General features: G+C 33.9%; 1 protein-coding gene across 1 annotated transcript in view; it reads left to right on the top strand.

Moving 5' to 3' along the window:
* The window catches only part of LOC136041827 (ralA-binding protein 1-like), a 65,417-nt gene that overhangs the window by 31,568 nt on the left and 18,851 nt on the right, over positions 1 to 14,998 (top strand). Inside the window, exon 7 of the mRNA XM_065726604.1 lies at positions 10,205 to 10,439. Within this exon, the coding sequence (XP_065582676.1) occupies positions 10,205 to 10,439 (235 nt within the window). The remainder of the gene's footprint in view (positions 1 to 10,204; positions 10,440 to 14,998) is intronic.

The following is a 14,998-nucleotide window of genomic DNA, read 5'->3' as shown; positions in this document are numbered from 1 at the left end:
TTATTACAATATGGGTCATAAGGACTCTACAGCTTAGGTGGCTTCTACTAAAATTGTGGAGAATAAATTTTGTGGCCTTATTTCCTTTTTAACACGGTTGAAAGAGACCGTGCCTCTCTTTCCTTTACTCTTCATTACTAACTAGAAGGCTTGACATGGCTTCACCCAGCTCTCTGTTTGAATTAATAGCGATACAAAACCTGTACATAATGTTGCTTCTATAGTAATTAAAATATAGATAGGAAAATATAGATAAGATAAAAAAATATAGAAAATAAGAAGTATAATATATAAGAAAAATATAATAGATAAGAAACAATAATAATAGATATAGAGAAATATTATAACAGATAATAATAGATAATAAGAACAAAATATAGATAAGAAAAATATAGCAATGCTCTACTGTAGTACTATTAATCTTGTTTGCAATATTGCACAAAATTGTTGTATCCTTATAAGAGATTAACTTAAGAAAAAACTCCCCTAAAAAAAAAAAATTCAAAGAAAATTGAAGAGCCATATTGAAGATTAAGACGAGCTAAGTTAAAATCCGTAAATAATGCGAACTTAAAGCTACCATAAATTACTATCGAATAATAATTGAAACCCTAAACGAACAGAAATTGAACTAAATAAATTAAAATGAATTTTTACCCTAAGGATATTAGATACTGATATAGCTCGATTATTAAATCCTGAAACAAGTAAATTTGTTTTATGTCCAGAATCCTATATCAGCTGCATTAGAAATCTTAAAAATCTTATATAATTTTATATCCAGGATCTCGTATGAGTAAAAGTGAATATTTATCAGTATCTAGGATTATTAGGAATCGACGGTATTACTAATCAACCGACATAATGTGTATATAACCTTTTATTGATAGTATTAGCAGCCTATGGCATCTAAGAATATTAAAATATATACCGGTATCTTAATTAACTAATCTTACATGCAGAACCTAGCAGCAGTATTAGAAATCTATCATATCTTATCTATATATATAAAAATAAGTTGTCTGTCTGTTATGTCTGTTACACTTTGTCTGTTACGCCAGATTATATCTTCTAGATATATAAAAGAAAAAAACTAGAATGTAAAAACTGGAAATACCGGGACACCGGGACAGAGGGAATATAAATGACGACCGGGACACTCAAAGAGAGATTACAGACTGGGATACCGGGACACAAATGACGACCGGGACACAGGGAATATAAATGACGACCAGGACACAGGGACACAACTACAACGGGGACGCCGGGGGCACAGATGGATATATAAATGACGACGGGGACACAGGGAATGTTCGATTAGCAATCACCATCAACAAAGCTCAAGGGCAATCGTTAGAAAAATGCGGTATAGATCTGAATACGGATTGTTTTCCCATGGACAATTATTATGTTGCATGTTCAAGATTTGGTAAACCTGACAATCTATTTGTATGGACAGACAATGGGACAGCAAAGAATGTTGTATATTTGCATGTTTTACGTAGTTATATATATATATATATATATATATATATATATATATATATATATATATTCGTAGGTGGGACACAGGGACACAACTACTATGGCGCGTAACGACTTACGCGCGCGGTGGGGCTTGGGGGGGGGCGCGAGGCGCCCCCACCAACTAGGTGTTGTGGTGGCGCGAAGCGCCACCCCAACAGCTAGTATAATTCACATTATGCAAGAATTATAATTCATATAATTCATATAAATCAATATTAGAAAATCTATCAGCACAAAAGAATATTAGAAATCCGTAGCCTTAGAAATCTATCAGTATTAGTAAGCTTTAAGGATCTTATAGGATCTTAAATTCAGAACCTTTTATGACCAGAATTAGGTATATGTCTCTAACGGAAATGTATCAGCCTTTTGATTTATCAGAAATTTACGGTATTAGAAATCAACCTACACATGGCAAGATCAATACAAGATACTAGGGTATATAGGAGTGCTGTTATTGGTGCTAAAAGTAAAGATCACCATCTAGTAGTGTCTAGGGTAAATTTAAAGCTGAAATTTCGGAAGGGTAACTACCTCCGGGAAGTTATGATGTCGTTAGACTCCAGGACCAGAATTTAAGAGAAACTTCCCAGGAACAGTTGAATTTTAAACTTGAGAGTTTAAAATTTGGCAATGGGGAAGATGATTGGAACAATTTTATAAAAATACTTTGTAAAGTGTCTGATGGTGCCTTAGGGAAGAGAAGTTAGGACTGCATCTAGGACTATTAGTATAAAAGCTTTATGTTTAATAGAGAGCAAAAGGGGCTTGTATAAGAATTATCTAAGTGAAAGGTCATATGAAAACAAAAGGAATGTAAAGAAAGGGGAGAAAGCATTAAAATATGAACTAAGGAGGTGTGAAGTGGACGCCATGGATAAAGTTGCCGAGGATCTGGAAGATGCATCTAGACGGCATAATAGCAAAACAATGTACTGGCATATTAATAAGCTGAGAGGGAGTAGTCAATCCTGACTTGTCGCAGTCAAAGATAGGAACGGGACCGCAATTAATGATAAGGAAAGAGACAAAGAGAGCGATTGGCAGAACATTCTGAGAATGTGCTAAACAGAGATAGAGTTGCAGGGAAAGATATAGATACCGTACTAATAGGATTGAAAAATAATAAGGCTCCAGGTGCTGATAGTGCGGTAAATGAGTTTCTTAAATATGGTGGCTCTGAGGTTAGAAATAAGTTACTGAAGATTATGAATATGGTTTTTGAAAAAGGGGAAGTATCTAACGATTTCAGGAAAATCCTGATCAAACCACTGTATAAGAAAGGTGATAAGAGTGAGTAGGGTAACTATCGAGGCATTATTCTGGTCTCTGTAGGTAGCAAATTACTTAGTAATATGATAATTTTTAGACTGAGAGATGCTGTAGACAAAGTTTCAAGAGTAGAACAGTGCGGTTTTAGAAAATGTAGAGGATGTGTCGACCAAATTTTCACTCTCAGGTTAATAATTGAGAAATGTCTGAGTTGTCAAACACCTTTGGTCCTCAGTTTTATAGATTATGAGCAAGCATTCGATTCCGTAGATAGAAGAGCTGTAGCAAAGGTCTTATCCTTCTATGGTATACCAGACAAGCACATTGAAGAGTTAGTGCTATGTACAAGAATAACACTGCTGCGGTTAAGGTAGGAAATTAGGTTAGCAGCTGGTTTTACATTAAATCAGGAGTTAAGCAGGGTTGTGTTTTATCCCCCTTTATATTAATCCTTTTGATGGGGTTTGTCTTAAGGAGGAAAGAAAGGCAATGGGACTTAGATCATGCTGGTAATTTAAGTATCCTTGATGAAAGTGTGAGCAAAATGAATGAACTTTTAGAGGTTTTGCGAGTTTAGGGTGCTAGAATAGGTTTGAAAATTAATGTTAAGAAGACTAAGTTACTAAGGCTAGGAATAAGTGAAGATGAAAAGGTGACGTTGCGTAACGAAAAGATTGATAAGGTGAGCAGCTTCATTTACCTTGGTAGTATTATTAGTAAAGACGGTGGGAGCAGTGAAGATGTTAAAAGTAGAATAGCCAAGGCTCATGGTGTTTTTTATATAGTTAAAAAAGTTTGGAAAAACAGGAAGATAAGTCCGCAAACCAAGATTAGAATATTGGAAGCCACAGTGATGACAGTGGTCAAATATGGTTCTGAAGCATGGGTGCTCCGAAAAGTGGCTGAAGATTTGCTGGATGCTGTCCAGAGAAATTGCCTTCGAATTGTTCTGGATACCCGGCTGACTGACTGTATTTCAAACAGTAATCTGTGTGAAAAATGTGGCTCAATTCCGCTTTCTAATGCCATAATGAAAGAAAGGTTGAGATGGCTAGGTCACGTTCTGTGGATGAAGGATGGCAGATTGCAGAAGATTGCCCTCTTCGGCCAACCGTCTTGGACTAAGCGGAAAGCAGGTCGTCCTCGTCTTGGGTGGGAGGACCTCATAAAAAGATTTAAAATAAATGAGAACTTCTTGGGAGGGTGTAAAAAGAGAGGCTTTGAATAAATTGGGATGGAGGAGGAGGAGTACCAGGCGGCTTGGTACTGTGGTGAGTTGTTAGTAGTAATAATAGTAGTATCTCAGTGTATTAAAAAAATTATTAAATATATCATGAATACTTACTCTTATGTGCAACATCTCTCAGCAGTATTAAAAATCCATCATCAGGTTTGCAAAAAGCTCCAGAGCTGCCAGTAGCAGAATTCCAAAAGCTGCCGACACTTTAGGAGCACAGCTTGCGTTTTGACAGCTTTTTTTTAGCAAAAAGTATTTTTATACGTTAGATTTGCAGAAAAGTAGCAAATGTAACCTAGTATAGCTTGCAGTTAGAAATGTCAACAGTTTTCTGAATCACAATTAACAATGTAATCTAATTCAGTGGCAAGCCATATACTAGCCATAAAAATCATACTCCATAATTTTATATGTACAATTTCATCAAAAGTGCTGTATAATATTTACTCTAATACTGTTAGTGTAGTATAGTATTCAAAATCTGAAGCATACTGTATATAGCTTACTGCTGTTACTTTATGGATGGAGTTGTAGACTATAGTGCTATTGGTGTTATAAAAATTGCATACCCAACTGCATGCTTGATACTCATTGATCACTATACTACAACTATAAAAAGCATCATTTGATTTTCGGGAGAAGGGATATATATTGATTTTCGGGGATATATATTAATAATATATTAATATATATACATATATATTATACATATATATTATATATACATATAATATATATATATATATATATATATATATATATATATATATATATATATATATATATATATATATATATATATATATATATATATATATATATATATATATATATATATATATATACTACAACTACAAAAAGCATCATTTGATTTTCGGGAGAAGAATATTGATTGGTAGCCTGGCAGTAACGTACATTATGAAGCTGTGATATTAGTTTTGCCCAAATTTAATCCCCAAACTAAACAGAAAATTGCTGCTACATTGTAATGTGGCTGTTCAAGGCTACTAAACTTCCGTGTTACTGCTTTCCCATTGCCTGCTTTAACTGTATGTACACCTTGGTAGCTACCTATAATTGTTGACTTTCTGGATGATTTGTTGAGTTCCTGCTTGGGGGTATTGGTGTCAACCTTCTGTGGTACCTCTGAGAGCAGAAAACAAAAATGGGACCCCAAATTCTTCTATTTTAAGTCACTGTTCTGCCTAGTATATGATCACGAGGTAGGGCATTGTGGGGAATTCAGTGTCGAGATCGGTTGGACTGAAGCCAATAATGTTATTGGCTTCAGTCAATCGAATTGAAGAATTGGCTTCTTTTAATCGTCAGTTGAAAGACTATTCGTCTTTCAACTGACGAATAAACAGTTGTGAGAGAACTTGGCTATTTGTGTGAGATTCGGACAAATATTCACTTTCAGTTCAAGAGAAGTTGAGTAAGTAAAAACTTGTCTACAAGGACGAAGGATAACAACGACTTAAAAGTAAATTTTCGCATAGCGACATTGAATATCAATAAGCTTTTAGTTTGAACAAGTTTTAAAAAGCAACAGCGTGAGAAGAGATACATCTCTTCTTGTAGAAGAATACATCTCGTGAGAAGAGATATTTCAGGAGGGATACATCACCTGGTAAAAAAGGAAAGAATTTAAAAAACGAGAACAGCTCTTTTTTGTTTTGTAGTTGCTCGTTTTTTGAGTTTTGGTTCCTATTGGGCCGAGTTACTTACAGTTCATTACCACGAACTGTTTGATCAATCTTCAAACACTGGTCTCAGGTAGCAGAGTAAGAAATAAAAGCCAATTTGTTGTTAAAAAAAAAAGTCTGAAACTAATATAAAACTTTACAAGAAAACGATCTCGAAATAATAACCGAATTTTTACTTTTGGCTATAATATATAATTTTTTATGAATCATTTATTGGGGTTGCTCTCGTTTTAATCAGATTATCTTCAAATTTGAATATAATATATAGCTTAATTTTGTCTCATTAAGAGGGACAGAGGGGAGAGGCTGCAATTTTTACGGTAAGAAGATTATATTTAGAAAAAGTTTTAAACGCAATCCAATTCTTGCGCAATATTTTTTTTATTCTGTTGTTTTATCTCAGAATTAGCCTTCGTACAGGGTTAATAATTGCTCAAATATTAGAAGGTATGGAGGTAGGCCCAGGTATTTAAAAAAAATTGAATCCCCTAATTTAAGCAGAATATCTATTCTGTAAAATTTTATTCACTTAACAACTTTCCTAGACCACAGAAAGATCCTAAATTTCAGTTGAACCACTCAATCAAGCATGGACACCCACCAAAAATAAGGCAGGGGGGAGGCACTATAGTAGCAATGGTGATGGGAGGAGGAGGAGGGGAGTACGTTTGAAGATAAAAGGTTATATGCAAAATAAAACTCTCAATGAAAAAAAACACTTAATTTTTACATACCAAATGAAGTGAACTTTCAACAAATTTTTAAATGGTGAAAATCCCTGACAAAAAGATCAATTTCTTTAATCGGTGCTTATGTATTATACCGCCAATACTCAAGAAGTTAAGTTAGGTTAATTTTAATAAAAAAATACCAAAACATGGTGAAAACATAACACTTTAGAAACGAACTTGAGCTTTATATTTGCACATTAGCGCGGGGGTAAACTGAGCTAAACCAACCTAACCCTCACCCACCTCCCTAATTAATTTGCGAACATATAGCCCAAATTATATAATTCCAATGGATTTTGTCACCCGCCACTTGTTTTCCACTGAGTGTAAGCTATTTGTATGTTAATACAGACAGATAAAACCAGTTTTTTCTCGAGCTTTCCACAACGTAAACTTGAGTGTTGGCGGTATAATACATACATACCCTTTAATCTATCACTCATTCAATTATATTGTATTTAAGGTTAATATATTATGCCCAAAATCTAGAATAAAAGAAAATAAATACTCAAACTAAATTGCAGAAAATAAGAGAAAAAAGTATCGAACAGTTCGTAGTAACGAACTGTAAGTAAGGAGCGACCCGGCTCAATAGTAATTACCGAGTCCCCGGGGGAAGAGTTGCAAGTTATGAACTTTGCCCATTGTTCACATATATAGTATTGGTTATTGGGAAGTATACAGACATTTTCAGGGGATTTCTGGTGGGAGGGGGGTCGATGAGAGAGGGCTGCGTGGGAGGATCTTTCCATGGAGGAATTTTTCATGGGGAAAAGAATTTCCATGAAAGGGGCACTGGATTTCCCAGCATTATTTAAAAAACAATCAGAAATTAAATTAAAAAAAACAAGTTTTTTTCAACTGAAAGTTAGGAGCAACCTTAAAACTTAAAATGAACAAATATTATTACGTATATGAGGGGGTTCGCCCCCTCGTCAATATCTTGCTCTTTACGCCGAAGTATTTTTAGCAATTTCAAAAGAGCTATTGATTCTAATTAAACGGCTTTTTGGATTCAGGGAGCATTCTTGAAGAATTGGAACAAAATTAGAACTTTAGCGTAGAGAGCGAGGTATTGACGAGGGGACGAACCCCCTCATATTACGTATATGAGGAAGTTTCTTCCCGTCGTCAGTACCTCGCTCTTTACACTACAGCTAGAATTTCGTTAAATAATGGTCGATATAAACAATATTTTTTTTTTGGTATTTTTTCGACCAATCTTAGCATTTAATGTTATATTAAGCAGCTTCTTAACTTTGTATTTTTATGCGGTATTAAACCAAAGATATTGTAATTTTTTTTGGCTTGTGATTGTTATTAGATAAAATAAACGAAGTTTTTTCAACTGAAAGAAAGGAGCAACATTAAAACTTAAAACGAACAGAAATTATTACGTATATGAAGGGGTTGCCCCCTTCTCAGTACCTCACTCTTTACGCAAGTGTTTGATTTTGTTCCAATTATTTAAGAATTACTCCTGACACACAAGGACCGTTTTATTAGAATAATAAGCTATTTACAAATTCACAAACTTTTTAGCGTAAAGAGCGAGGTACTGAGGAGGGGGCAACTCCCTCATATACGTAATAACAACCAAAAGAAAAATCTGAGAAAATTGTGGTTCAAACAATTCGTGGTAATGAACTGTAAATAGGGAGCGATTCGGCTCAATAGTAATCGAAACTCTAAAAAACGGTTTAAAAAAAGGATTTTAATACCAATAGATTTATTAAAAGAATCGGCTTTTTATGCTGATTTCAACTATACACATTTCATTAAGTTTAGTCTTACCCATCAAAGGTTACGAGCCTGTGAAAATTTTCCTGGTTTTTGAAAAAAAGGAGGAAACACACCCTAAAGGTCAAGTGACCTTAATGAAAACCAAACCATCAGATTCAGCATATCAGAGAACCGTACTGTATGGGTTTCAAGCTCCTACCTGCAAACATATGGAATTTTGTATTTTTTGCCAGAAGAGAAAACAAATTTTTGAAGGGGGTTTTCAACGGGGAATTTCCATTGAGAGGGAAGTTTCGAGGAAGTGGACTTATCGGGGAAATTCTGCAGTGCAGGAATTTGCCAGAATTCTCATGCAAAATTCTTTTTATGTCTTGCTTTCTCTTTTCCGTCTCAATTCTACGTTCGGAGTGGTTAAGAATAATTGTTTGGGGTAAATTTTCACCGGGACTGAATTGTCTAGAGGATATTTCCATGGTGAGGGGGTTTCTCCGTGGAGATGGGGTCACATTTCCTGGCATTATTTGAAAAACGATAAGAGATTAAATAAAAAAATAAGTTTTTTCTACTGAAAGTAAGGAGCGACATTAAAACTTAAAACGAACAGAAATTATTCCGTATATGAAAGGGGCTGTCTCTTCCTCAATGCCTCGCTCTTTACACTAATTTTTTCTTTATTGTTTTAAAAAATAGAGCTGCGAGAAAGAGTCAAACTTTATCGTAAAGAGCGAGGCGTTAAGGAGGGGACAACCCCTTTCATATACAGAATAATTTCTGTTCGTTTTAAGTTTTAGCGTTGCTCCTTACTTTGAGTAGAAAAAAATAGTTTTTCTATTTATTTAATCATCTTAAAGAATTTCTGACAAAATTAATTAATTCAATTCAGCTAAGATGAATTTCTCATCTTAATTGAATTTCTGACACAAATGACGGTTATATTTTGAAAGAGCATACCAGTTGGATAAAATAGATTCAGAAACGGCTTTGCTTTGAATCCACTCCTTCGCATCGAAGCTAGATTTACCTGTCAATGGATCCAAAACAAAGCCGTTTCTGAATCTATTTTATCCAATCGGTTGCGTCTCGATGCAATTATGTGTGATTCCGAGTCAATTAGTCTGTGTCGATATTGTTTAATAGTAGTGCAAGAAAAAAAAAGGTTGTGAAAGTGGTCTACCCAAGAGAAATTCTCACGAACACTCAAATTTAACCATACAAGGAATTTCTATTTTTCCCAAAAGCTTTTTTTGAAAATATTACGGAAAATATTTTTGAGTGTAAATTAAAGTAAGCTAAAAAGTATTGACAAAATATTTTTTATGCTTAACAAATGAATTTATTATTTTTGTCATGTATATGTTACCGTGAATGTTCGACATTCGTGAATGTCGACATTCACCGGTGAATATCCGAAATACTTTTTTCCTCCTTTGATTTAGTCAGCGTTGCCAGCCAACTTTTTCACTTTAATGCAAGGTTTGATGATGACATTTCAGGTTATCTTAGGTTTAATTAGGTTAGCTTTGGTTTTTGACCCGCTTCTGATACTTATAACTAAATTTAACCGAACTTAACCCTAACTAACAGAATCTAACCTACCTTTAACTTTTACCATCATAGCTTGCATAAGACTGAATAAGGTGATTCGCAAAGCTAGTCCAAAAAGCTAGGAATCCAATCAGAGAAAAGGGAATTTCAAACAGTCACCGGTGAATGTCGACATAAACCAGATTTCGAACAATTACGGTAACGTATACACGTATATACTTTATCATATTCTGTGAGCTTTTGCGCTAGATTTGTAGGAAAAACCGTATTAGATTGTAGGAAAAACCGAAGTGTCAAAGTCTTGCTAATTTTAGTCTTGGTACGAGGTGGCGTTAGGTAGCGTTTTATTTTAGGTAGTTTTTAGGTAAAATTGAAGAAATTTTTAAGGTAATTTTAGTCTTGTTTCCTGAAAAAAAGAAGGAATTATAATATTATTTATTCAGATACCGTATTTACTGAAGAAAAGACCGACGAAGAAATTTCTGGTGATCTTCCTTCGGAAGATGAAGAAGACGAACTAAGCGAGGAAGAATATCAAAAAATGATACTCAAAGAGCTGATGGGCAGAATTGAAGTAGAAGTAAGGGAAGAAGCTGTTGTTGATTTAAGAAGGAGAATGCTTGACCTAAATGAAACCATTGGACATCTACAGGAGCAGCTATCAGATATAAGAGCTCTGTAAGTATTTTAAATATTGAAAAAGAACTCATAATACGGAGGAGGGGTGTGATTGGAGGAGTCGAGTGACATCTAATTATACTGAGACGATGGAACTGCTGCAAGAACTACTATGTGAAGTTAGGGCTCGAACTATTTTACAGCTTTTTAAACCCTTTAACCGCCTTTTAACTATTTTAAACCGTCCTTTTAAGCCCTTTCAAAACGAAGGTCTGGTGGGATTAGAGGAGTATTTTAACGTCTTTTTAAAACCCTTAACCGCCTTTTAAACGTCTTTCAATTCTTTTAAAATGCTCTTGTCACCCTTTTTAATCGGAGGAAGGGTGGGATTGGTGGAGTTGAATGGCATCTAATTATGCTGAGACGATGGAACTGCGGCAAGAACTACTATGTGAAGTTAGAGCTCGAACCATTTGACAGCTTTTTAAACCCTTTAACCGCCTTTTAACCCTTTTAAAACGTTCTTTTAACCCCTTTTTAAACGAAGGAGGGGAGGTGTTAGGAGGGTTGACTGATATCTAATCATACTGAAACCATGGGACTATTGTAAGAATTACTATGTGAAGTTAGAGCTCGAACCAATTTTACCCATTTTATACCACTTAAAACTGTTCAACCACCTTTTAACTCTCTTAAAACTCTTCTTTTTTTTAAACCAAAATTAAAAACTCCCTTTTCTAATCTTCTACCTAAATCCTTACCACAAAATTAAAAAATGAAAATCATACAAATCTAAAGCCTTAAATGAAGGAGGGGTGGGATTAGAAGAGGAGAGTTGATTTGATCATATTGTAACGATGAAGCTATTGTAAAAACTACTATGTGAAGTTAGAGCTCGAACCAATTTTACCCAATTTACGCCTCTTAAACTCTTTGACCATCTTTTAACTTTTTTAAACACTCTTTTCACCCCTTTGAAAACAAAGGAGGGGTGGGATTAGAAGAGGCGAATTACATCTGATCATACTGAAACAACGGAGCTATTGTAAAAGCTACTACTGAAGTTAGAGCTCGAACCAATTTTGCCCATTTGACGCCTCTTAAACCCTTTAAATAACCTTTTAACTTTTTAAACACTTTTTTCACCCCTTTTAAAACGAAGGAGGGGTGGGATTAGAAAAGAAGAATTACATCTGATCATACTGTAACGATGAAGCTATTGTAAAAACTACTATTGAAGTTAGAGCTCGAACCAATTTAGCCAATTTACGCCTCTTAAAACCCTTTGACCACCTTGTAACCCTTTTAAAACACTTTTGTCAGCCCTTTTAAAACGAAGGAGGGATGGGAATAGAAGAGGCGAATTACATCTGATCATACTAAAGCGATGGAACTATTGTAAAAACTACTATGTGAAGTTAGAGTTCGAACCGATTTTTCCCATTTTACGCCTCTTAAACCCTTTAACCACCTTTTAACCCTTTTTAAACACTCTTGATACCCCTTTTAAAACGAAGGAGGGGTGGGATCAGAGGAGTCGAATGATATTTAATCATACTGAAACGATGGAACTGCTGTAAAAACACTACTGAAGTTAGAGCTTGAGTCAATTTACCCTTTTTAAGCCTTTTAAAACCCGTTAACCACCTTTAAACTCTTCTAAAACACTCTTGTCACCCCTTTTAAAACGATAGAGGGGTGGGATTAGAGGAGTCGAATGACATCTAATCATACTGAAACGATGAACCTATTGTAAAAATACTACTGAAATTAGAGCTCGAGTCAATTTACCCTTCTTACGCCTCTTAAACCCTTCATCCGAACTTTTAACCCTTCTAAAACTCTCTTGTCATCCTTTTTAAAACGAGGGAGGGTTGGGATTAGAGGTGGCTAATGATATTCAATCATAGTGAAGCAATGAAGAAAAAGATTGAAGCGATTGCAAGAACTTCTATTCAAAGATAAAGATAAACCCAATTTACGCATTTTACGCTTTTTTAAACCATTTAACGGACTTTTAATTCCTTATAACACCCTTGTCACCCCTTTTCAAACGAAGGAGGGGAGGTATTAGAGGAGTTGACTGATATCTAGTCATACTAAAGCGATAGAGCTATTGTAAGAACTACTTTTTAAAGTTAAAGCTCGATCCAATCTACGCATTATACGCCTCTTTAAACTCTTTAACCACCTTTTAACTCTTTTAAATTTCTCTTTTCACCCCTTTTAAAACAAAGGAGAGGTGAAATTAGAAGAGGCGAATGATACTTAATCATACAGAAACGATGGAGAAAATGATTGCAGCGATTGTAAGAAATACTATGTGAAGTTAAAACTAGACCCAATTTACGCATTTTACGCTTTTTTAAACCGTTTAAGGTTTAAACCGTCTTAAGGTTTACTATTCTTTACTTTACTACTTTTAGAGCCATCAGTATAAAAGATATTTTCGAACATCTGAGTTTGCAAAAATGCAAAAATAAAAAAATTATATGGTTTAGTATATATTCTTCAAATCTACTGTTTAAAACGAACTTATCCTATTGGGTTTGACATTTGTTTTAATTGCACTTATATCTATTCTTTTATTGTATGTTTGTCTTTTATCTTTATACGGTGAATTTTAAAAACTTGTTGCTGAAGTCGGACCTCTGCCGAGGTTTTGTGCCTTTTTAAGCCTTTTTAGCGCCTATAACAACCTTTTTAAACGCCTTTAAGAATTTTAAAACGCTTTTGTAAGCCCTTTTTAAACCTTGACATGTAATTGGCTAGTATATATAGTATATATATACATATATATATATATATATATATATATATATATATATATATATATATATATATATATATATATATATATATATATATATATATATATATATATATATATATATATTCAGAGAAAAATTAGAGACAGATTAATCGAAGAGTAATAAAAGAGAAATAAAAAGAGTAATTAAAAATAAGAAGAATAAAATGAGAGTAAAACAAGAGTAAAATAGTAATAAAAAGAATAAAATAATAAGTAAACCAGAGTAATAAATCTTACTGAGATTTTGGGAAACGCTTCTAAAACTGTTTCTCGAAATTGGAGCTTACGAAGTGTTTTAAACCTTTTCTGAATCCTGAAGAAGATTTTTCTTATTTACATTAGAATATATTCTTTTAGAAAAAAATAAAGTTCTTGGAAGACATAGATATTATAATCTATAGTAATTATCTACAGATAAGATAAAATATATTACAAAAAGCCTGGGGGCCATAGCAACATACTATACAATACAATTAGTATACAATTATTATACAATAATCACTGTAATATTGCTTTTGCTACTGATGATAGTCTGTACCTTTTATTCAAATTTAGAAAAATTGGTTGTGTTATTTTTAACATAAGTGAAAGTAAAAATAAAGATTAGAAAAAAAAGGATTATTATCTGGTCTGACCTGTTGTAGTACATAATGTTATAATGTTAATAATAATATATAATAATTTTTATAATAATAATAATACAATAATAATAGTTATTATTATTAATAATAGTTAATAATAATACAACATAGTAATGTCGTAATTATTATGTAGTGTCTTGAGAATAAGTTGTCTTAAGTGAGAACTTAAAAGATAATATGAAGAAGATTCGTAATGAAGGACAACTTCAAAGCTTTTCGTCGGTGAATCTACCTTCCATTTATACCTTCCTTATCCATTTATCCATTTATCTACCTTCCACTTATCCATTTATATTTAATTTTAGCGACGCGAAATCGTTTCTGTTACGACTAAAGATATTATCTGATATGTTAACTTGTCTGGTGTAATTGCGAAAACTGGCTACTAAGCTGTTCTCAAAAGGAGGAGCAGCAGGGTAACGGGTCTAAGTGGGATTGAACAAATACTGCCGTGCATATTCTCTCTTGTGAATACGGCTTAGCAAACGGTTTTGGCAGTCATTTCAGAAGTTGAAAATGTTAGTTACGACCTTTAGGTGTAACAACGACAAAATCTAATCTCATCGGTTTTAGGCAAATGGTTTTTTACCGTTTACGCAAACATATTTGATTACGCACTAGTTTTTACAAAATTTACGCAAACGGTTTTGGTAATCATTTCAGAAGTTGAAAATGTCAGTTACGACCGTTAGGCGTAACAACGACAAAATCTACTCTCATCGGTTTTAGGCAAATGGTTTTTGACCGTTTACGCAAACATATTTAATTACGCATTAGTTTTTACAAAATTTACGCAAACGGTTTTGGTAGTCATTTCAGAAGTTGAAAATGTCAGTTACGACCGTTAGGCGTAACAACGACAAAATCTACTCTCATCGGTTTTAGGCAAATGGTTTTTTACCGTTTACGCAAACATATTTGATTACGCATTAGTTTTTACAAAATTTACGCAAACGGTTTTGGTAGTCATTTCAGAAGTTGAAAATGTCAGTTACGACCTTTAGGCGTAACAACGACAAAATCTACTCTCATCGGTTTTAGGAAAATGGTTTTTGACCGTTTACGCAAACATATTTGATCTCGCATTAGTTTTTACAAAATTTACGCAAACGGTTTTTCGCAATCATTTTAGAAGTTGAAAATGTCATTTACGACCTTTAGGCGTA

This window comes from Artemia franciscana, unplaced genomic scaffold (assembly GCF_032884065.1).
Source record: "Artemia franciscana unplaced genomic scaffold, ASM3288406v1 PGA_scaffold_39, whole genome shotgun sequence".
Taxonomy (NCBI): domain Eukaryota; kingdom Metazoa; phylum Arthropoda; class Branchiopoda; order Anostraca; family Artemiidae; genus Artemia; species Artemia franciscana.
This window is presented reverse-complemented; position numbering and strand designations above follow the sequence as displayed.